General features: G+C 48.1%; 1 protein-coding gene across 1 annotated transcript in view; it reads right to left on the reverse strand.

Annotated features, from left to right (window-relative positions):
• Positions 1 to 2,015: 2,015 nt before the first annotated feature.
• Positions 2,016 to 24,678, reverse strand: part of KLF7 (KLF transcription factor 7) — a 117,858-nt gene continuing 95,195 nt past the window's right edge. Inside the window, exon 4 of the mRNA XM_070242161.1 lies at positions 2,016 to 2,148. Coding sequence (XP_070098262.1) covers positions 2,031 to 2,148 — 118 coding nt within the window. The 3' untranslated portion in view covers positions 2,016 to 2,030. The remainder of the gene's footprint in view (positions 2,149 to 24,678) is intronic.

Below are 24,678 nucleotides of genomic sequence, written 5' to 3' on the forward strand. Positions count from 1 at the left end.
GCCTCCAAGGGGCTGGCCCTCATGACTTCCAGGTCCCAGGCGACGATGCTGAGCCGCTAAGTGAGCTGTTCCAGGCCACACACTTCATTTTGAGACATCAGGTGCCAATACGGGGTCATCTCTGAAAGTTTCTGATTCTTTGCACAACAAATGAATCTTCCCAGGGTGAGACACATCATATGGCAGCTGCTGCTTGTACAGTGTCAGAAGCCCTCCTGCCCAGCGCAGCCCCCTCGGGCTGTAACGTCTCCCTCCAGAGGGCCCTGGCAGGGAGGCTCCTCCAGATGACATGCGGTGCACTTCACGTTTATTCAGCAGTGAGGACAGGGGCTTGTTCCAAGTTCCAGCGCTGAGTAGGCACCAGACTTCCCAGGTCACTAGCAAGATCGAGACGTGCCATAAGCAAACACATTGGATCTTAAAAGACATCCTGCATCACTTGAGGAGCCAAAAACTGGCTTGCTGTCCTGAGAAGGCAGCATGATGTGGACAGGAGAGGAGGGGGTACTAATCGAATAGGGTTGTTGTATGTACCCCCCAAACTCCTAACCCCCAGAACCTCAGAATGTGACTGTATTTGGAAATATGGTCTTTGTAGACGTAGTCAAGTTAAGATGAGATCGTTAGGATGGGCTCTAATCCAATACCACTGATGTCCTTATAAAAAGGGGGAATCTGGACGCAGACAGACAAGCTCAGATGGAAGTCAACGTGAACAGACACAGAGAGGACTCCATGGGAAGATGGAGGATTGGAGTGGTGAAGCTATAAGCCAAGGAAGGCCAACCGTTGCTGATAAATCACCGGAAGCCAGAAAGAACAAAGAAGGATCTTTCTCCCACAGGTGCCAGAGGGAGCACAGCTCTGTCGTTGTCTCGATTTCAGACTTCCAGCCTCCAGAACTGTGAGACAATGAATGTCTGTTGTTTTTAGCCACGCAGTTGGTGGTACTTTCTTACGGCAGCCCTGGCAAATTAATTCACTGTAAATATTAAAAGCAATTATTTATGTAAAGCAAATAGCAGACCCTCAATAAATTCAACTTCTCTTCTTCAAAGAAAAGGATTTCCACATTGAAATGCAGACACGTCCTGCTCACTTTCTCTCTTGATTCCACTGCGGTCTGACCACACGGCAGGTGGATCTGCGAGTGTGCAAGAGCAGCCTCGAATGCCACGGATCAGTGCCAGAAATTGTCCTGTGTTCCGAGGGGTCTCTGGGTTAGAAAGGACTGAGAATGAGCCAGAATTCCTGGGTCTGAACTGGAGCAGAGGAAACTCCTGACTGGAACACAAACTGCCATTTACGGGGAAGAGCTGGGACGCTTTTCTCCAAGGGACGCTGGGACATAGGCCAAGCCTCACTGACCCCAGAGCCGAGGCCTCTCAGTACTCAGCCCTGGCCAAGGTCCTCGGGCCCCGGAACCCTTAAAGGAGCATCCGCTTTGAGCCGCTAGATGCAGTGGTGGAATGTGGACCCTGGAGCCAGACTGCCGGGTTTAATCCCACCTCTGCTACTTGCTACGTGTCCTCGGGCAAGTTACTCTCTAAGCCTCAATTTTCTCCTCTGAAAAACAGGCATGTTGAAAATAGTCCATCCCAAAGCTTGTTGTGAGGGTTAGTTAACACAGCTAAAGCGTATGGATCGGTGTCGAGTCCACGGTTGGGAATACATAAGTGTGTGCTGTGATTGCTGCTGCTGTTGTCATTGAGATCTAGTCCCTGCTGGTCTCTAGTACTGGCGGCTGGTTCCTAACCTCAGACTGGAAGGAAGCCCTCGTCTTGATAGCTTGCCTCGCTTTTAGTTTCTGTAGAACTAGGACCTGGACCAGACTCTACAATGTCCACATATTGTCATGAGAGAGAACCCAATGTCTGGCCCTGTTGTCTCCCCAAAGACATCTTTGATGCCGCCCACCTGCCGGGATGTCCAAATGCTTTGAACGCTCTACCCCTGGGCTCCACCCTCTCATGGTGTCATCTGATGATCTTCTGTGTTAACCCCTCCAACGACGGCAAATGGTTTGACTCTTACCTGCCACCTGCCAGACAGAATGGGCTTGCTTCATGTCTCAGCAGCTGAACCATGTCTGAAAAGTCTGCCCAGACACCCACAAGCAGGCTGGCTCTCTCCTGTTTGCTCAGCTTCCTGCAGTAAACAGAGTCATGTCTCAATGTCACACTGGATGTTTCCACATCCCACCAAAATGGAGTCTGCCCCTTTAGACCACAAAGCTCCTAAAACATTAAAAGTATGTGGGGACTATGGGCACTTGGCAACATGTATTTAATAACAACAAACCCACCCCTCTGAGGGATCACGTTTGATTGCATCAAATCGTAAGATTAAGCAGAAAAGGAAAGTCAACGTTTGTGAGACTTTGTAAAAGTTTCTCTCAGTTTTGCAGCTGAGAATCTCTCTAACTGCTTCAATGAGTGGCATTTAGAAAACATCAAGAAGAGCAAAATACAAAAGTCAAGGTTAAATCGTCTTCTGCCCCTCATTTCGTCAAGCTGACCCTGCCCCTGGGTGCCCGTCAAGTTCTGCAAACTGAGGATCCGAAAGGGCAGCTGAGACCCAGGGAACATGAGAGGGCCACTCCCTCGCTCCCTCACTTGTTGGATCAAGTTTGTCAAGTACTAACTGTGGTTCAGGCTCGGTGCTGATTGCTTCACACAAACTCTGTAATTGAGTCCTCACAATAAGCTTGTAAATTCGGTACTAATCCTGTGTTTGCTTTGTTTTTTACAGATAAGGAAACTGAGGCAGAAAAGAGGCTAAGATTCAAAATCTCCTTTAGCCGAGATCTGAAGCTAGGTCCAGCGCAGACCCCGAAGACTGAAGTTTAAGAATTAAAACTCTTGTACCCTCCTTCTTCCTTTTCCGGTTGACTTTGGTCCCTACGGCATGCCGGTGACCGACTGAGCTCCGGCCATTGCACTCAGTGGCGTTTGTTTGTGGGAGTCATGGCCAGCAAACACGACCCTGTGTCCCGGCGTAGGCAACGTCACCATGGCCCTGGGAGGCAGAGGTGGCGAGCTCCTGTTCAGTTTCACTGACTAACCTTAGGGGGCTGGCATGGGGAACATGAGCACCCCCGTTGTCCTGGCCAGCAGGCAGCCCGGGCCACGGATGGAGGAGGAACATGATTGGGACCTGTCTCGGGGGACGGTTCCCCTCTGTCTGCGGTGGGCCCCCAAAGGTGAGCTCTGGAGATTCGAGTTCCTTGATGCAAATGGGTGTGGAGAGGGGACCTTCGTGAAAGTTTCGCAGAACGTAGGCAGAATAATGGTGGCCAGCTTCCCCCAAAACCGGAGAACAAAGCTAAGGAAGCTGAGTCTCTCTGCCCCTGCTCCTGTCTCCTCCTAAATGTGCCCCAGCGGAATCATCAGGAAATTGGAGCGATTGCTTTCTCCCTGGCAATTACGGGAATTCCAACTCCGGGCCCATTAGAACACACCCAGAATTGCCCGGAAAATGTTTCACTGACTTGACTTTATGGTTTCACAAAACAAGTGAGAGAAATCAGAGAGTCCAGAGCTGCGAGTCTCTGTGAAGCAGGTTGAAGGGCCGGGTGGGCTCCTGGTCTCTGTACCTCCCCCGACGCCCTGCTGCCAGCCGCTGCCACCTGCCTGAGCCTGTGGTGCGTGAACACCAGCTCCCACGCGGCCCTGCCCGCCCCGTACTGCCCTGAGCATCCGCGCTTTAGCGGATCTGCGTCCTCAGAGGATGTACCTGCTTCTTCTGAGCCTCAGTTTCGTCACTGGCTGTGTCAGATGATACCCTTCATCCCTATTTTAGGCACAGGTGTAATTGAAGATGTTAGAGGTTGCCCAGAGCTTAGAAATGCAAGGAATCGTCTTCTTCCTTTTCCCCCTGGCAAACACGCCTGCGTTGCTTTTCTCGAAGGGTCTCGAGCCTAGGCATGAATTGTCCTTGCTCCCACTGACCCCCTATTTCAGGAGCTGCATGTGTGTGAATGCTTGTGCCCAGCCTGTCTGTATCCGGTCATTCTCTTTGTTCTTTCCCAAGGCTTCCCTGGGAGTAGCGAGTGGAATGGGATGGCCTTGACCAGCCCCTCCCTGTCACCGAGAGGAGGACAGACCACCCACTACCACCCCTGCACCTAGCCCTCTGTTCCGTGAGTGCATTCCATGAAATGAGAGCCTAGGAGGAGCCATTCTGTTACCTGCCTGAGTTTGGCAGCGCCACAAAGTGTGTAGGTCCATGCGATTCCCCCCGAGTGCCCCTTTGGGGCTTTTCTGAATGCGTCCCCAGAGGAGCCCTCCCACGGCTCTTTCAGATCAGTCTCAGGGCGCTGGATGTGGTTCCAAGCCGGGTGACCCGCCTCCCGGCCCCCCAAGCCTGCCTTTGTCCCCCACGTGCTCACTACAAACCATTACTGGCAGCAATTAGCTGCCCAGAATAACAAGGACCTGGTCTTTGCTCGGCTTTCCTCCCAAGGCGCACGGGCAGATCTCCCTGGGCCTAAGCTCCATCAAGAACATTTGGGAATCCCCTTGTGGCCTGGTGGCATAGTGGTTAAGTTTGTGCTGCAGTTTGGGGACCCGAGGTTCACAGGTTCGGATCCCTTGCGTGGACCTACACATGCTCATCAAGCCATGCTGTGGCAGCATGCCACATACAAAATAGAGGAAGACTGACACAGATGTTAGTTCAGGGACAATCTTCCTCACCAGAAAAAAGAAAATTCCCTTTTAGAATCCCAGGAAACACGACCCACCCCCGCCTTGCCACTTCCTTAGAACGTGTCTCACCAATTATCCTTTGTGAGGTTGGATTTTCCTTTGGGGTAGAATACAAACAGGTGGAGAGAAAACTTGTGTCTAAGAAAACTGTCACTTTGTCATAATTTTTGACACTGCTGTCACTTGATCAGGATTATTTTACCATACACGGGCTCTTTGTATGCATTTCTTGGGTTATAAGGCTTAGGGTGTGTTGAAGTTGTCAATATTGAGGCAACGGCATGGATCAAACATGAAGCCAGAGAGGGGAAGGGTGAGAAGTGAGGGCGCCGTTGAAACCCTGGAGGGCTGGGAAGCCAGCCTACCAAAACAGCAGCATCAAAAACCTGAGAAACGACTTCCCCACCAAACGGCGGCGGCTGCTCCACTGGGTTCAACCAGCGGGTTATTAATAGAAAGCCCAACAGCAGGGAGCTGGAGGTGAACGTGCTCGCACTCACAGGGGAATGACTAAATGACTCACAAATGCAAAAATAAATAAATGGCTCCCTACGAAAATCTGAAACTGTATTACCCTGCCCGAAATGACTAACTTTTCAACTGCAACCTAACGTGTTAAATCCGATCAGTTTTATTTGAGGCCACAGAGAGATGGCGCGATCAATCTCCATTATCCAGGGCCCTCTTTCATCTCTGCGGCGCTATTTTTCTTCCTATGAGACATTTCAGTTCATTTCCTTGAGGCTTCTTCAGTTTAATGGCTGATTTTCAGACACACGCACACACACAAATTTCCCCTTGCTCTAGAGGGAACCAGAAAAATAGTGCAATGAGAAAAAATTTAAGAAGGGCATGTCTCAATTCTGTGCAGTAAAGAGAGGGAAGGAGGACACAGCGGGAGAAAAGACAACAGGTGGATAAGTCGTGCGTGTTGCACCTTGTTTCAAACACTGTTAACTGCACAGGTGCTGCCTCAGACGCTAAAAAAAGACCATCTTTTTGTCTCCTTTGTGATTTGTGAACAGGTAGGCCCAGAGGACCTGAATGAGGTCATGCCAATTAACTCACGATTCCACAGTCCAGGTGATAATGACACCCTGAGCAACCACCGTGTCGCTGGACGCCGGCCTGCTGCTGTGGACCCGTTTCCTCTGCACTAGTCTCAGTTACGTGGCTGTCACTGGGGTCCCAAAAGCCTCAGACTGAGAAGTCACGCTCACTCCTTCCATCTCACCCGGGGCACAACACCTTTCCTCTGTCAAAAGAGGAGCAGTGGGAACGACATTTTCACTGGCTCCAAAAGCTAAGGATGGGGGCTTTCCCAAACGCCGTGCAGGTCGTGGAATCATCTCCTGTGCAGGGAGCTACTGAATGTTCCCTCCACGCCCTCCAGACTGAGGACACTGCACACACGCATCCCTTGCATAGAAGCCACGTTACCTGACTGCTTATCAATAAGGACTCGATCAGTGACTGCACAGGGTGAGAACTGAGACCCCACATGCAGCTACACAAAAACTGTCAGCAACATCTGGGGGCCTCTTCCCAGAGTACTTTACAAATTTTCAGTTCTCTAGAGATAAACTGAATACATGTAACAACCAGAGGGAGAAAGATCAGGAATATATAGTCGAGAAACGTCTCGGGTGTGCACGTTTACCTCGACAGCCTTCTCCAGCTATAAGCGTGATCCCAAGCCTCTCCCATATGCTCCTCATTGTATTGCACACTTTGGGAAGTCCACAAAAGTCTAAGACGCTTGAGTGTGTCCTTATTTCAAGGAACTTAAAGTCTATTTGGGAAGAGACAGAAAGGCATCTGAACGACAACGACAACAAAAATCCATTTGGAAGAGAAATCTTCATGGTGTAATGTCTTCATGGTCATATGACTTCCTCAAAAGACCTCTGACAGTATAAATAATAGATAAGTCATGAAATAAAAGAAAAGAAGGAAGGAAGAAGGTGGGGACAGAGGAAAGAAAGAAAGAAAGAGCGACCTGTCTGAGAAGCAACCAGAGACCACAGAACAACTGAACAGAGCAGGCGAGTAGAGAGAAGGTGATTGAGTGTCCCCCAGGGCCTTTGCACTTGCTGACCTCCTTGGTGGAATGCTCTTTACTCAGAACATCACGTGACTCATCATTTTCATTTTTATATGAAAATATCTTACTTTGTACTTTTCCATTGTTCTATCCCCCCCACTGGAGCCAGAGACTCTATCTATCCTGAAACAGTGCCAGCACAAGGTCGGTTTTCAACAAATTGGTTGAATAAATGAATGAATGGGAAGAATTAATTACAAGGGATGGAAATTGCACAGTGAGGGGGATGGTGTCTGGTAAGAGCAGTGGCAGCATAACTGAAGTAAGAGCCGGGTTCTCAGACAGATTCCCCAGACGTGGAGGACAGTGTCCCGTAGGCCTGTGACTTCAGAGATGGTTAGCAGAGCCAACATTATCTCTCATGTGGGCAGGTGCCATCCAGTTCTCATTGGAGGATATCAATTCTCCGTTTTCCTAATTGATTCCAGTAACATAGATACCCTGAGTGCTGTATACAGCTCGCTGATTGCTGGGCAAACATAACTGAAGTGTCAATATTTGCTCTTTTTTCCAGAGCATCATTTTCAAAAAGACTGAGATTCATTTGGGACACTTCTCTTCTATTTCACGCACGGGGAGTGCCTATACAAATCAACTCTTCATTTTAGCGTTCTTTACCCTTGCTTTGCTCCCAGGGATGGCTTGACTGAGCAGCCACTGTGGCTTGTCGTTAGGCAGCTCCAGAAATGTTCCCATTGGATGCTGCTGTTGGCAACTGCTACCCAGCCCTTCTGCTGAGCCTACAGTTGAGAGAAAGAGACTCTAGAGTGGCTTGGGCCGTTGACAGTCAAGGTTCTCGATCCTTCTCTTCTGGACAGCATGAGATATGGCAGCTGACTCTCCTGTCTGACCTCTTAATTCTCTTGGGTTAACCTGAACAAAGCTTTGGCCGAAAGCTCAGACTTGAAACACAACAAGGAATCATTCTGCTGTCATGCGTCTGCATTATTGAAGGCTAAACACAGACAACATTCTTTGGAACATTCTCTTCCAACATGGCAAACAAATGTGTGGTCCCTTTTTTGGTTTGTTTGTTTTGCCTTAGACAAGAGAGACGTGGCCTTGGCAGAGTCAGTGACCTTGAGATTAGGTCCCTATTACTCATATGGAGGTGTTTTTTCCTGACATTTATTTCCAGATGCAAATAGAGCCACACTCCAGTGCTTTCTTTCTGGGGAAACTCCTGTAGTTGCTTCTCCTGGAGCATGTGTCCTGCTACCTCACTAAATTAGCGTGTGCCACTAGCCCTGAGCAGTCCCATTTCTCAGGGTTACTTCTTTCCTACTCCCTCTGGGTGAGAATCCCAGACTTGAAATCATACCAGACCAAATCATTATTACGCACGTGGGAGTTTAGAAAACGTTTGACCAGGGCCTTTGATCCTGAGGTCCCTGGACCTTTGTGTGCTTCCATTCCTCAAGACTTCAGATGAAGAAACTAATAATGCTTAATTCCTACCAACCACATTAATGGCAACTGAGGTGCTTCTGAAAATGAAAACAACCCATGATGGTCCTGAGACATGAGCTGGTGTGATTTGCCAGCCATAATATTTCTCATTAGTCATTACCGGGCCACCTAGACTTTCAGTTTACTTATAATTGCGTTTCAGATAATGCTATTCCCAGTCAGGCAGATGATCACTGTAATTTCTGGTAATGAAATGGCTAGGGAGCCCATCCTGTGCTGGGAAGACAGCCAGAGCCCAGCACTTTCTACGAAGCAGGCGTTATGGCCCAGGACAGAGAGGTGGGGCCAGGTGGCTGGTTGAACTTTACAGCATATATCACAGATGGAGTCTACCCAGCGCCCTCTCTCATCCTCAAGACTGACACATTTTCACAGAGACATCATAGCTTGAAAGCAACTCTGCAGAAAGCAAAGACACTAACAGTTTTCTTTCCCCTTTGCACCCTTTAATGTGCCAAATCATTGCTGTTGGCCTTCATGACAGCAAAGCCGTGTTCTTACCGTAGTCAATAGTGGTTTGATCAATAACTTACACAGCCAGCTTCGATAAATAATAATAGAACTCTGCTGGTGAATGTTATTGAAATGATTGTGGACAACAGCTCTCTAGATAAGAAAAGAAAGGAAAGGAATAAAAAGAAGCCTCTGGAAAGGGTGGGACTGTCAGCTCTCCTCGTTTTCCATGTTTCCACATCTTACACCTCAGGCATATTTATAACAAAATAATCACCCGGCCTCAAACTTCTGGATCTTATGGCATTCCAGCTAAAAGCTGAGACCCAGACTCTAAACGGCTTCTTTTCAGTGTATCAAGTGGTTCCTCATTGAACCGCGTAGGTATGAGAGTTCATTCTCCTCCGGGGCTGGAATCCATCTCGGTTGCGTCTGTAAGCCGTTGATGACTCTGCGGACTACGCTTCCCAGACTGCCCTGCCCCGGGCTTCCTGCTGGGTTCAGTCAGTAGGCAGGATGGCCCGGCAGGAGGAAGCGTGTCCCACGGTAGTTCTCTCTGCTCAGGTGACAGTTTAGAGCAGAGCGGCCTCCCTGTGTTCAAGCTGCTGTACCAACAGCCCTGCCTCTGAGGTCCTGACCAGGTAGCCCCTGGCTTCTGGCCTCTGTAGCATCATCTTTTCCCTGCATTTCTTCAGTCCTAAGGGTGGTAGCAGCTTCCTGATGTTGTTAATCTCTGGGTTTCTGCCCATCTCCTGTTTTGGCTTCTAGTCTCTTCCACTGCCTGTGTCATCAGTTCTTATGTTAAATTCCCCCCATTTAAAATACTTAGAATGGCTTCTGTTTTCCTAACTGGACCCTGGGATCACAGCCCATTCTGTTCTTCTCTGAGACTCTTCATTGGATACAGATACAGATTATACCTCTATTCAGAGTTCAGGTCGTCTCACCAATAATTAAAATTAATAATACGATCATGACAATAATAATAATAGCATCTCTCACTACTCAGCCAGTGTCTGTGGCTTCCTTACCTGTGGCCAGTACTATACTAAGCACATTACTCACATTAGTGTATCTGATTCCCTCGAAGCATTGAGGTAGGAATTATTATCATCATCCCCATTTTCTAGATGAGGAGACTGAGGCTGAGAGAGTTTAAGTTGATCAGGGTCATGCAGGCAACAAGCATCAAAACATTGATCTGAAAGTATGCTCATTTCAAGCCCTGGTGTCTAACCCCTCTGCGAATTTTGACGATGACCGACACCCCGTTGTGAAGGCACGGCAGCTCCAGAGTGTGATGGTCAAGGGTTCCAGGCAGCGAGTCTTTGAGTAACACTGCCACTCCCTGCCTTAACCTTCTGTGGTTATTCCTTTTGTTTAGAGGCATTGCAATGGATATTTTCTGTGTCAAGGACCCGGGGAAAGAACAAACGCCCAGAGTTGAGGATGACTGTTAATCTCCCTCGGGGTGCTTGTGAGGGACCAGAAAGCGTCTTCCACTCAAGGAGGGCAGTTGGGCGCCTGCCGGATGCCTGCTGGGTGTCTGAGGGGAGCACAGTGCCTTCTCTGAGCTCCCAGCGGCCCGGCCTGGCTGCCTGCAGAGGGAGGGTCGCCTCCGGAGCCAGCCTCGGCTCAGATCTTCCTTTCCTAAGGGCTAAGAGAGAAGCGGCAGAGAAAAATTAGTAAGAGTGAAGGAGGAAACCTCCACAAGAGGAGGAGGGGAGGCTTCTGGAAACAAAGGGGCTCCTCTAGACTCTGCTGCATCCTCTCTGCTGGCTTTTCTCCCCCTTCTCTTTCCACTCTTTTCTGAGCTTTGTTTTCAGACTGATTTGCCCAAGCATTCCTTTCTGACTTTCGCCTTCCATGTCTAAATATGGGGGGGTCGGGAATAAGAACCGAATCAGCCAAACATTTTACCTTTGGGACTGAGTGATAAAAATAACAGCCCATTTTCAGCTCTGAATCATTTCAGCAGCATTGGAAGCATGTGAAGGAGCGCCAGCTGCGGGCGGGGGGCCAGGAGGAGAGCGGCCAAGACTCCCACCCTGTGTTAGAAGGAGATTTATTGCGGGGGTCAAGTTCACGTTCCTCTCAAGGTCTGGTTTTGAGCAAAAGCAGTGACAGTCTGCCAAGTAGGAAATCCAAAATGGTCAGCAGTGTGCGAGCGTGCCCTGCGGCCGGGAGGCGGCATCACCGAGATCCCCAAGCCTACCTCTGATGGGACAGACGGCTTTCGTCCTTCAGCCCAAGGCTGTGTCGAGAACTAAGAACGGCCAGCGTCCTGTTCCCCAGTTTGTGGTTGGACAATCTCTGACTCTCCTGTTTTCTCCCACCAGCTGTTCACCTTTCCGGCCCCTTGCACAGAGGCGGCAGTAGGAAGGACCGAGGACACAGCCAACTGGTCAACGGCTACGGCTGCTTCTCTGAAACACTGGGGCCGCCCCTTTAGCCGAACTTTTCTTTCTTTCTATGTTTTTTTTTTCTGAGTGCACAAAAAGGTGTTTCTGAATTTCAAAGAATCAGGAGATTTGGTGACCCTTCCAATAAATTCCAGTTTACATCTCTGTGCCTAATGGACACCATATTTTCAACCGACTGTGTGAAGGGAAAAAGAGATGTTCTTGTTTCCTTCTTTCACAAAGTGGTGAACAGTGCGTGTGTTGGTGCTTTAGCAGCCACACCCGCACCACGTCTTTTTACACCCGGAGCCCACCAATGCCACGGTGATTTAACACTGCGATCCTAAAAGCTGTTGCAAATGCAGTTTTTATGAAAAGGGGGCACTTTAATATAAATACATGGATGGTATAAAATGAAAAAAGTAAAACAAATCCAAAGATAAATCCTACAAGAGATAAGTGCCTGCTGTTCTAATTATTATTAAAAAGAAAAAACAGCAGATGGAGAAAGCTGAAGAAATGTATGTGTGGATTGAAAGACAAAGGAAAGGGGACGAGGTGGCATCCCAAGCTTGAGACGCTGGCCTCAGCAGCAGTTGTCCCTGCAGGTGCCCCTGACGAGGGGACACGGGCTGTATACAAAGGGATGGTTTCGTTTTTACTTCCTAGAGTTGGTGAGTAACTGGCTTCCCAGGTGACAATTGCTCTGCCTCCTCCAAACTCTCTTCCCTACCTGCTTCGACCCCTCACAGAACAAACACAAAGTATAAACCCCCCTGAGCGCTCGGGTGCCCTTCTTTCTCTGAACTGCAAGTCTGGCCTTGGAGGACCTAGAGTTTGGAGGACGGAGATAGGAGGAAGAAGGCTGCCTTTAAGAGGAATCTCCCTCTTAGAGTTGGTGGCTCTCCAGCATCTCCTGAAGTTAAAACATAGTCCCCAACTCTGTGAGCTCATCAACAAAAGACCCAGACAAAGGGCCACGTGCTACCTCGGCCACTTCAGACCTGCTGGGGAGCCTGATGGTCAGAGCCCAAATGTGCAAAGGCCAGAAAGATCTGTGGTCTCCGGGAAGGTGCCGGTGCAGTGGCCTCGGGGCCCCCATGGAGGCACTGCCTGTAGGGCACCTTCTCCTAACATCTCTCCCCGGGGCAGTCGCAGTTCCATGAAGATGGCTTGTAGCGTTGGAGCAAAGCAGCGGTCACAGTTGCAATCTGGAGCATCCTAAGGAGATACGATTTCAGAAAGACTGGGCTCCTGGGCTCGACATCTCTCCTTCCCCAAGGAACTTTTTATCCTCTTTGAAGATTCTAACATCATAGAAGAAGCTGTCATAACCAGTGAGACTCTAGTGTGAGCTAGTTTGTTCAAATTACATTTCTATAGACACATTTTTGTGAAATAACACATGAGGGTCACTTTTTGAAGATGTCAACATTCTACCGAGGAAGGCTGGGGAGGAACGTAAGGGTTACAGACAACGCAGGATGGTGCCTCCACGGTGAATGGAGGATTAGTGGAGATGGATGGATGACCGTGGACTTTCACAGCAGTTCTGAGCAGGGTGAATCATGGACAGCTTCAGGGGGAGGTGGGACTGGGGTTGGGAGGGAAGATGGGGCAGAAGTGGAAAGATGCAGTAATCGCCCAGCTTCTGGCAACGTTCACCGTTTGGAGACTTTCCTTTGAGGGAGTGATACCAGCTGAGCTAATACTTCTGAAGAATTGATCTGAATCACTGATCCTCTTCTGGCTCCTGCTACCAGGACCTCTTCCCTGGGTTCTCGCTGGTCGTCCCGCCCTCCTCCATCTATTCCACAAAAAGCAGCAGAGGCTCTAGAGCTCTAATTGGATCCTAATGCAGCTCCACTAGCTAAAACTCTTCATGCCTCCTCACTGGTTTTAGGAGAATATCCAAACCCACATGTGTGGTTCACCGGGCCACACTCCCACCTCCATCCCCCAAACTCCCCTTCCTCAGCCTAGAATTTCAGCCGTGCGCTCTCCCCTCCCAGCTGACAGCAGTAACTCCTCCCTCGCCGCCTCTCCCTCTACCACCAGAAAACCTGGTTAGTTCCTATGCATCCTTCAGACCTCAACCTAAAGATCATTGCTGCCAGAAACCTAAACTAACCCCCCGACTAGGTCCCTTCCTACTCCCTGTCAATGCTTTTATGGACCCTGTGGGTATGCTGCTGACAAATTAGTCATGGTGCCTGCTCTTGGTGTAGCTCCCATTCTAGTGGGAGAAGGCACAAAACCAGCAAATAAACACATAACTATACATGATCATCTCTGATGGTGTTAAGGACTGTGATGAAAATAAAACAGGACAGTGGGCCAGGGACCAATGAGGGCAGTGAGGGGTTGGTGAGTAGGGTACCATTGTGTCCTCTGTGAGTGGAGTGGTCAGGGGAGTTGAGGCCCCTTCCGCATGCTTCCCCTACACTCTGCACGTCCCTGTCAGAGGTAGTAACAATCCAAGTGGTAAGAGCCATTTATTCCTCTATATTCCCCACGAGACTGTCAAAGCAGGAGCAAGGTCTATCCACGTCCTCATTTCCCCTGAGGTGCTTAACATGGTCCCTAGAATACAGAGCTCAATGAATGTTTGTTGAACAAATGAGAGATTAGAAGAGGAAAGACTTGAGTTAGAAGATCAACATAGTCACCCAGTTAGAGCTCACAAGCACAGTGGGGAGAGCATGGAGAGGCTGGGTATGATGAGTAGTTTGCAGAGGAAATATCACAGGACCTGGTCACCAACTGGAAAAGGGAAGGAGATCAGAAGGAGTGAGGGATACCATCTTCAAGGCTTTGAACGCAGGTGAGAGGGAGAACAGGAGACAGCGAGCTACCCACTAAAACCTGTCTCCTTCTGACACAAACACACAGCTAGATAACATCACCCAGCCTCCTTTGCAGCTAGGCCATGTGGCCAAGTTCTAGCCGATGGAACATGAGCAAAATGGTGTGTGCCACTTCTGGACCCAGCCCATAGAAACCTCCCACGACCCTTCTCCTCCCGCCATCTGGACGTCAGTGCCTGAGGCCTCACTGGAAGCCATGCATTGGCAATGGTGGAACGGCTCTCTGCCTGGCCCCTGATGGAACAGAGCCCAGCCTTCCTCCATCTCTGCCTGTCGGGGGCGGGAGGATGTCTCTACCTTGGGCTGTTGCTAGATCGAGAAATGTTTCTGGATCAAGAAATGAGCAGAAATAGGAAAGGTAGGAGGAAAAGATGGTGTAGAGTTGGGTGTGGGGAAGACATAAATTTGATTTTAGAAAGAGGAGTGTGAAGTTTCAGAGAAGTTTTCAGTTGAAGATGTCTCAGAGGAAGCTGGGAAGCTAGCCCAGAGTTTAGGACCAGGTTGGGGATGTGATGTGTGGACATGGGTTACGACTAGTGGGTAAAGTTGTGGGAGTAGATGGAGTTGATAAGAGAGAGGGGATAGAGAGAGAACAAATGGGCAGCATCTTTTGAAATCACTAATTTTAGAGACTAGGAAAGAGAAAAGACTCTGAAAGGCACTGAGCACCCAGGAACTAAGTGTCTCGAATCCCGTGGGGAGGCCCAGGAGGAAGGACTCTGGCAGGTCGGGGGATCTGCCAGGGCTGAGGCACGTGGTGTGTAGGAGCATGGTGGGAGGAGAAACCAGACTGCACACTGGTGGCATGACAAGTATGTGGAGTCAGTAACTGCAGAATTCTTTTTTTCGCCTCCAAAAACTGTTGCAGTGAAAAGCTGACACCTATGTTAGTGGCTAGAGAGAGCCGCAGAAGAAAGAGAAGTCTTGGGGGTATGTGGAAGCAGAGAGGAGGACCTAGGGAAGCTGTGAGACAGAGAAGGACTGAAGAACATCAAGATGTCTTGGGGGGGCAGTTTGGGAGGCAATGGTATGGAGCACATGGGTTAGAGATACAACACTGTCAGCAGAGGGACTCTCCACACGAGACCTCAGCGAAGGAGAATGGAACTCTGCCTCGACTCTTAAGGGGGCAGGGGGCATGGGAAGGGGAGAGGCGCCACCCTAGGAGCAGGTGGCAGACACTGAGCCGCGAGGACCAGCTCCCTCCTCGGGCTGCGCAGTTGCCAACTCTCCCATCATCCTCCTGTTCTCGTCTCACTTGGAGGCTCCCTTCACCTATCCCGTCTTGCCTCACCAGCTCGAAGAATTTCTTGGTCACCAAATGCTAAGGTTGTGTCCAATGTCAAGGTGCTTGAGTGTCCTAAAAAGAGATGATAATTATGTGAAAGCCAATACACCGGCGGAAAGAGTGGAAAAGAACCATATTCACACTTGTGATTGCAATACGGTTAATATGGAACCTGGAAAACAGACGGCCTCTCCTGAACTGTAAACTCCTGGGAACCTGGATCCCTGGCTAGAAAGGAAGAGGTGTCTCCCGCCCCTAGCACAGAACCTAAAACACAGTACGAGTTCAGCAGATGCTGGCTGCTCTTATTAAGGTCATCATTAACAACACTCCCCTTGAGGGGGAACTGGTCAGCCCAGAAACGTTACAACCAACATTAGACAAAGGGGAGGTTGTTCATCACAGGTGAAGCCCAGACTTTCGTGGCAGGATTTTCTCTGGGGAGAGGCAGGTGGGAGGAGGAGGCAGGACAACCACGGGCCTGGGCCTCCCACAATGAAGAGGATCAAATTCATACCGTAACCATTTCACCAAACGAGGTGGTGTCTTCAGTCTCAGGGTCACCCTAACAGGACTCAAGGAGCCATTCATCATACAACCTTACCCGTGTATTCCATTTTCAGACCAGACTGCCTATGGATCCGAGAATGAATCTTTTTCATTAACCTTTCACTATCTTGCAAGATTAAATTGCTTTGCAATCTTACATTAAGTGTTATGGGGTTAAATGTAAACACAAGTTATGGGATTCAAAATGTGCTATTTAAATGATTTTAAGCCTCATTTTGATTTTTCTTCACTATTTTTTATTACACAGTAGCCCCAAAACATTGAGTCTGAGAATTCCTGGCTAGAGATTACTCAGTTTAGTGATTTTTTCTTTTTTTTCTTTTTGTAGCTTGATGAGCGGTACGTAGGTCCACACCCAGGATCCGGCCCACGAACTTAACGTTATGCTGCCGGCCGGGCACCCAGTTTTGTGATTTTTAACCAGAGGAGCACATCTGAGGCACCAGTGGAATTTCTTGAAAAACAGTGCCCCACCCACCCCAAGAGTCTGATTCAGGGGGTCCAGGTTGTCCAAACCTGCGTCTATTCTGGAACGCTCCCCAGGATTCCAACCCACAGTTCTGATTAAGATCCACTGATGGGTCCAGTCGTCAGGCCCTCCCCCCCTCATCGTTTACACACACGCCCTGACCTGGGGCCAGGCAGGTGCATTTGCACTCCCTCCATATCAGCAAGCGAGTCATTTGTTTCTGGCCACCACCATCAAATTGGAGCCCCGAAGCAGGACACACCTCCTGAAAGCATGTGCATCTGACTTCAGAAAGAACAAAATAAAGAAATCTCGCTCACTCTCTCTCTCTCATGAACTTTGGTTTGGAAGGTGTATGTCCCCAAACTTGAATTACAGACGAACTAGCAAGCTTGTTTTGTGAACAGGACTATCATTCCCGTGCCACTGGGCACGGACAGGTCACGGGTGAATTCCCACTGCCTTCGCATCGCAGCCCTGAGTCCTGCGCTCAGGATCTGGGAGCTCTGCGTCTTGCCCTCAGGGCGCTGCTCCCGAAGAGGCTGAAGTCAAGTGGCCTGCTGCTCTCCTCCAGGACCCCGGGACGCTGGGACAGCTGGCCTCTGGCGCTCCAGGAAAACACTGAGCTTGTGTCTATGTGCTTCAACTCTGCAGGGACGGTGCGGGACGCAGCTGCCGGAGGAGCACCCGCCATGTGTCACTTTGTGCTTCCAGAAGGTCACGCACATTAGCATTGGTCTTGGTGCCTCTCAGCAGGGCTGATTCATTCAAATTCTGGACTTAATGTCCTCTCTTTCGACACTAAATCGCATCCTGTCTCCTGAAATCGATGATTTTGTCTTCTGTTCTCTAACTTCATATGAGCATATCTCATCTCCCCTTAGATCGGAGATTCCTCAGACAGGAACTGTAAGCCACTCATCTGTGTGTCCCCACAGCCTAGGGCACAGTACGGGCTCACAGATTTCAGATCCAGTAAACAAAAGATTTCGGGAAAGATGCCCCACTAGGTATTGGTGCTACCAATATTAAGTCACATCCACAGCTGTGGTCCTTAGGCCTTGTCCCAAGCGGCAGAAAGATGAAGAGCAGTAAAGCAGGTGGTTGAATTCAGCCCTGTTGTTAAGGGCGGCTCTCTGCAAATAAACAGATCTGGGCTTTGCCCATTATTGGGGAATTGTCTATGGACATCCCCATTTCAAGTTCCTGAAGCCTCTTGAATATTGGGAACACTAAGAAGAAAGATAAGAATGAGAGTAGATGGCAAATAAGGTGTATGGCTTTGGATTTTTCTTATTTGAGGTCCAGGCCAGGTTTACATAGATGGCATACAAATTGCTGGGGCTGAAGGAGGTAGACGCCCAGAAACACAGCTGGTCAGAGGGTAAATCAGTATCACCTGGTGTAGACAGAATTATCACACTTATCTACTCCAACAATTCTACTTCTAGGAATTCAACCTGAGGAAGTAATACGCCAAGTGTGCAAAGATGTACATTAAGGAAGTTCATGAAAATTTGAAAATATTGGAAACAATGCAAATGTCTACTAATAGGAGATTTGTTGAGTAATTTATGATACGGCCGTACAGTGCAGAATTATGCAGCTGTCCAAAAGGTTAAGGAAATTTTTAATACTGTATTCATCATTTATAAGACATCTTTTTAATATTTTAACATCTCTGAAATTAGGATGTGTCTTGTAGTCTACAGAGCCTGCTAATTATAATCTGCAGTACTTTTTCCCTCTTATAGGTACATAATCTTACAATCATGAGTGTCTTTCATTCAATGAGGTATGGCATGTTGACATGGAAAATGGCCATCATACATTAAGTTTAAAAGGACATATTTTTGTTAATGTACATATATACATATAATACGTATTTATCTTAATATGTATGTTGATTTCTGGAAACACACATCAAATTCTTGATAGTAATTGTCTGGGTAGGGTGATAAGATCTTTACCTTTCTCTGCATATTTTTGGAATAATTTGCAACATTCAAGTGTTATTAGGAAGAATAAAGATATTTTCAAATTGATCAGTTGCTTTGTCTGTTTCTTTCTACCCACTATGAGGCAATTACTCTGAGTGAGAAGGATTTCAGGACTGACTGCCCACAAAGGAGTCAGGTGAGCAAAATGTTGCCTTTCTCTCCCCCCATCACAATCAGCAACGTGGTCACAGCCATAAGTCTATGGTTCTTGGCTCCAATCAGATAGCTTTTTTTGAAGGTAACTTGCATGGCTGGGGTCCCAGATGACCCACATGACATTTAGACTAACAAGATTGACGCCATGTTTCTCATGACGAAGGCAGGGAGCTGCTGTCAGCCACCCTGCTTGGTAAGGGGAGGAAGGAGAAAGAGACGACGTGGTTATGTGAGGAGAGAAACTAGCTCTTTTTACCATGGAAATCAGGGACAGAGGAGAAAAAAGTAAGGCATTTAGAAGCTAAATTTGCCGTCTGTCCTCTTCTACCTAACAACTACCTCCGTTCTGTGAGGGTGTGGCCATTCAGGCGCTATGCGTCCACAAGGAATGCAGGATTGAATGGTAACTGCTCCAAGGGAGAATTCACTTAAAATTATTAGGGCTTTTTATTTTTTTAACATTTAATTGTATTACATTATTTAAACAACCATAATTAGATGATAACTGAAGTCATTTAAATTTATTTAATGTGTGATTTTTAAATTCCTGAGCATTGTGCTAAGTATAATGTTATTATCAATTAAATTAGCCTTCTTACCACTTTGGTTCTCAATAACTTTTCCGCTGCTATTGTCTGGAATTTCAGTAGCATCTCATCAGTAAAGGCTCATTGTGGCTGCCCCGTCTGTTCCATTAATAATTTCTTAATTAAATGAGATGACAGCTGTCCCCCCTTGTCCTCACTACCTTGTCACTCTTTCTTTCCAAAGTAATTTTTCTTCTGGTCTTCCTTATTTTCCACCACCCTCCACAGACAGGCTTAGCTCCTGGCATAGTTCACAAGTGGATCTGGAATTTCTTCCCTGATCCCCACCCACCTACCCCAATCTGTTTTCTCTCTGTCTTCTTGATTTCAGTCCCTATTCATCGCTCCCCTTCAGAAGTTGTCTCATTTCTTGCATCTTCAGTCCTTTCCATTGTTTCTTTTACCCTAAACAATTCAATCGTGTTACCTTCCTCTCCTGTCTGTTTCTCTCTATATTTCACCTTATGTTCTAAACACCCAGTAATAGGAACACAGTCCATATGCAAAGAGACAAAATTGGTGCCAGCCTCATCATGGAAACCCCTTACGACCTTGCAACTGTCAACATCATATAAACAATTCCCCCTGCAGCCTTTCGTTTATTTATGCAATTCCAAATATTTTTTCCCTAGCGATTTTTCTTAATGAGAAACGGAGAATATTAACTTTGGAACAAGTAGTCTACTTGATATCAAAATATAACTCCCAGGAGAATGTGTTTCTCAAGTGGTTCATCTTCCAGGATTGTCTTTTACTTGAAACTGTGTTGTTGTTTTGAAGTCTTTCCTGTTGCTGATTGATAAGCCAGTTACGAACTTTAAAAAAAGCTGTCTAGGATTAGCTTTGACTTGGGGATAAGAAAAGCGACTCGGGATTCACCCCTTATTTTATCCAAATTGGCTCGTCTATTTCTGAACTGTGCATGTAGAGCGTGTATAGAACTAGAAAAGACCTTCGTGGGTCCTCATGGTATGGATGAGTCCTGAGAAAGTCGAGCTTTTGGACTTGTACGGCCCAATACAGTAGCCACTAGCCACACGTGGCTATTTAATTTTAAATTAATTAAAATTAAAAAAATAAAAGGTGCGTTCCTTCATCACTCTAGCCACGTTTCGAGTGCTCAATAGCCACGATGGCTAGTGGCTACCACATTGGGCAGCACCATTTCCCCAGAGAGGTCTACGGACAGCACTGGTGGACCACTCAAGGCTGAAGTTCAAGAGCTTGCGACTCAGTCTTCTTGTAAGCTGAAGACCCTAGTGCTCGATAATAAAATTTAGTTTGTATTGTGGTCCTACAGTATAGGAACCTGAGAGGTCCTGTATACAAGGTAACTGAATTAAATATAATTTCACGTAGTTGATTGTTCATGAAAAGATGTTTTTCAGCTTACGAAGCAGTTTCACCTCCATCATCATATCTGCAGCTCACAGCAGCCTTGCACAATGGAAAGGACAGGTGTCCACATCCTCATTTCACAGGGGACGCAATAGGGCTCCAGGAATCAGGACGTGTCCAGAGTCACACTTCTCTTAAACTAGCACATAAACCTACGTCTCCTGCTCCAAATCCCTTCATCTTTTCAGCACGTTGAAAAGCACCAGGAGGATGGGTATGATTTTTTTAAACGATCAAGTGTTTAGAACATTCTAGAAGCCAGGTCCTGTGCCAACTGTTTATGCACGTTATCTCACATAACCCCCAGCCTGAGCTTTAGTCTTAAGCGTCCAACTGCCTATTTGACCTCTCCCTTTGAAAGTCTGATGAGCTCTGAAACTGTATAGTGTCTAAGGTTGCCTTGCCATAGCCTGGACAGGAGACAGCCGCTTGGAAGAAGGCAGTCTTTGTGGAGGTGGGGAGAAACTGAGATGCTCGGGGTGTATTTCAGAGGCAAGTTCCCTGAATTTGTTGATGGAGAGGGAGAGGGGAAACTGAGGAGCCAAGAAGGACTCAGGTTTTTCGTAGAAGCAATTAGGTGGGTGTTGATGCTCTTTACCGAGCAGAGGACTGTTTAAAAATGTCAATCGGAGGGGCTGGCCCCGTGGCCGAGTGGTTAAGTTCGCGCGCTCCGCTGCAGGCGGCCCAGTGTTTCGTCGGTTCGAATCCTGGGTGCGGACATGGCACTGCTCGTCAGACCACGCTGAGGCAGCGTCCCACATGCCACAACTAGAGAAACCCACAACGCAGAATACACAACTATGTACCGGGGGGCTTTGGGGAGAAAAAGGAAAAAATAAAAAATCTTTAAAAAAAAAAAATGTCAATCGGATAAGGATGCCCCCTCTTCAGACTCACGGTGGATCCCCAGTGCTGTCACAGCAAAGCCCCCATCTCCGACCTTACCCTGCAAGGCACTCCGTGACCCGGCTGACCTTCAGCCTCTCTCCCACCATGTACCCTTTTGTTGCCCATGCTCCAGCCCAGGGGCTTCCATTCTGCCCCACCAGCTCTGCAACCCCGGCCCCTCCCTGGGCTTTGCTCTTGCTACCCTTCCAGGAAGCTCTTCCTTTGTTCTACCCGGGGATGCCCACTCTTTTCTCCCCAGGTCTTAGTTCCAATGTCACCTCCTTCGAGAAGGCTTTTCTTAGCATTCTACCTGATGCAGCCGCAAGTCCACAGCTGGCCTGCATTACTTCACTTCCTTTCTAGCTTGCATCACGATTGTAACCAACTCCTTACTTATGCACCTCCTTGCTTGTTGTCTAGGGTCCCTGCCACCCGTGTTTTCTGAGATGTCTTCCTGAGCCTTGAACAGTGCCTGGCATACAGTAGGCACCTGATACATTTTTATTAATAAACCAACAATGATGGGAGCGAGCCCATTATTGTTTTCACTTTACACCTGACGAGATGGAGCCTTAGATCCTAACTTGAAGATTGTTTCACATTTAGCAGGTGGTACAGCCCAAAGTGGATCTCAAACATGTCTGACACTGAGGCCCGATCTTAATCATACACCTATGTTGCGTCCTTATTTTTAAAAATTCTCTGTGTTCATTTGTTCATTCATTCATTCATCAAACATAATTGCCAGGCACAACAGGCCACACTGGGCAAATTCTGGCTCTTCAAAAATGTGATACGGTCCCTGTGTTCATGTAGTCTGAAATCTAACAAGCAATTCTTTCATAAGGTGAAAAATGATCATTTTACATATTTACGTGTTTTGCTGAAGTCTGCATGTACTGGTTATAACAAAAGAATTACAGGAATAAACAAGTTCCTGAGAGGACATTTCTTCATCCACCTCCCCTCCCATTCCAGGTGACAAGAATCTCTTCTTTCAAATGATTTTTTGGAATAGGGGTTTCAAAGGATATTTTAATAACTGACCCAAATAAAGTATATATAACTTGTTTGGGACCATCCAAGTGTTTTGTCGCAATAGACTAAATTATTAGTGATGTAGACATGACCCTCACGTTGGAGCTGGAGGAAAGCCCAAGGAGGGAGAAAGAACACTGAGTTGGGAACTGAGAACCTGAATTCCGATCCTGGTTCTGCCCCCACTGACGGGAGCCAAGGCACAGCCCTTTACAGATTTCTTTCTTCATCAATCAAATGGAAAGAAATGCGAGTCCTGCCTACGTCCTGGCAAAACCACGGGAATCGAGTGAAAGAGACTGGGTGAAATGCCCTGGGCACGTGCTTTCCGACGCGGTGGACCACGTCGGGGCCTCCTTTGCTCCTCAGAAGACGGGCAGGCGGGGGCCACAGACCCATCACCAAGACCACTGGCCTCGTGCGCCTCTAATCCCTGAGGCTGAACAGTCTTTGGTTCATTGTACTTATTAGTCAGTAAATTAATTAACCCTTATCCCAACTCCCGGGTCACAGAGTTTTCACAATACTAACCAAAAATGCCTGATCTTATAAATGACCAAATACAATAACGAGGTTGTGTTTTTAACCTTCAAACATGGACTAAATTACTTTAATAAAAATACAATAACACTCATCTTTTGAATGAACTCCCAGAATACTGTAATAACTCAACTGTAGACATAAACATCTATGGAGTGAACCAAATCTTTGGGATCTCGTCACAGCAGGGCGGGATCGCCTCGTGCAGCGCTGCTCGGCACCCGGACATGGGGGAGAATGAACAGCAGGGTGATGTTTTCGCCTCAGCATCATTGCTCAGCACGGCTGTGACCTTGGGCACGTCACCCAGCCTCCCTGGGCCTCGGTTCCTCCTTCAAAAGACAAAGAGGAGCAGGGAGCTGGGCTTAGACAGGGTCTGTCCTCCTGACCTCGCTAGTTATTATGAATACTAAACGAGATAGTATATTAAACCTTTGATGAGCTATTAAAACGGTAACTGGGAGGGGATAACTCGCTGTTATCCCATTGGCTCGCTAGTGAATACTTGGATAAATAGTTTCCTTTTCGTCTTGTACCTACAGAGAGCTCTTGTTAAAAATCTAATCAAATCAATCGAATCCTACCCCCCGTAACAGCTTTTCTATCAGGAGACCCGCGACCTCTGAGTGGCCGTTGAAAACCCCTCCAGTTCCTCGAAGACAGGGTGGGGGAGGGGAGATCTCAGAAGATCCTTCTGGAGCACTCTTCGGAGCCTTCCTTTTTTCAAGGTTTCCTTCTGCTTTCCTCACCTCTCACTGAGTGCTATTTCCCAAGACAGAAGCCTTTTACAACAATAACAGTCAGTTAGCCTTGCCTGATATTTTATTCTGAAGGAACTCCAAATCATCTAACAACCAAGTACTGTCTCCTGGTACGGAGAGGCCCAGGGAGCCGACGCTCCCGGAAAACCGCGCTGCTGGGGAGGGACAGACCCGAGGGGGAAATGCTGGAGCTTCTGCTCACAGCCTCAGGATGCGTTCACAAAGACACTGTTCTTTCTGCGCAAACATCTCCGATGTGGGAAACCTGGACCCCCGTCCTGCAGTCGTGAAGGAGGAGGCCGGACACGAGCGGGCGCTAGGTCACTGCTCCCTCTGCCCGCTTCCTGACTTCTTCCTCCCGGTACTCTCCAAGAATCGCAGGAAATCAGATCTCTAATACGGAAAAAATAACACTTAGTAAAGAAAATGGCAACCATCTCCACCGGGCTTGTGTTTTCTGAGAACACGCTGATCGGCTTTTCGGGGTGAGGTCTCTGGAGAGGGAGCCAGACCGAACCTGGGAAATACTGGCCCCCAGCCTCTCTGGCGATTCCACAGTCAAAGAGAATCTGAGCTGGGCAGGGAGTGGGGGTCACGACATGTGGGGGTCCACAGAAGAGGAAGGGAAAGGTGCTGTGTGGCACAAAGGGAGCTCCCCTCCTTTGTCCTTCCTTCCCTGATCCCCCCGCACAGGCCACCAATGCAAGACATGGGGCGAGTGTGGGCAGCCTGTGCATTTCCTCCAGGACTGTGTTATACTGGGATCCAGGAAGCCCTCCGGGGGATGTCGAGGGTTTGGAGGAGTAACGATCACGACGCCAGCACTCACTGAGCGCGTAGATGTGCCCGGCCCAGTGCCCGTCATTCCTGGGTCTTAACTCGTGTAATTCCTGAAACGGTCCTCAAGCAGTTGGCAGAGGTCAGCCACTCAACATGGCGATGGCTCATAATCAGTGTCTGGTTGTGTTTCACGATGCT

Source organism: Equus caballus, chromosome 18 (genome assembly GCF_041296265.1).
Source record: "Equus caballus isolate H_3958 breed thoroughbred chromosome 18, TB-T2T, whole genome shotgun sequence".
Taxonomy (NCBI): Eukaryota; Metazoa; Chordata; class Mammalia; order Perissodactyla; family Equidae; genus Equus; species Equus caballus.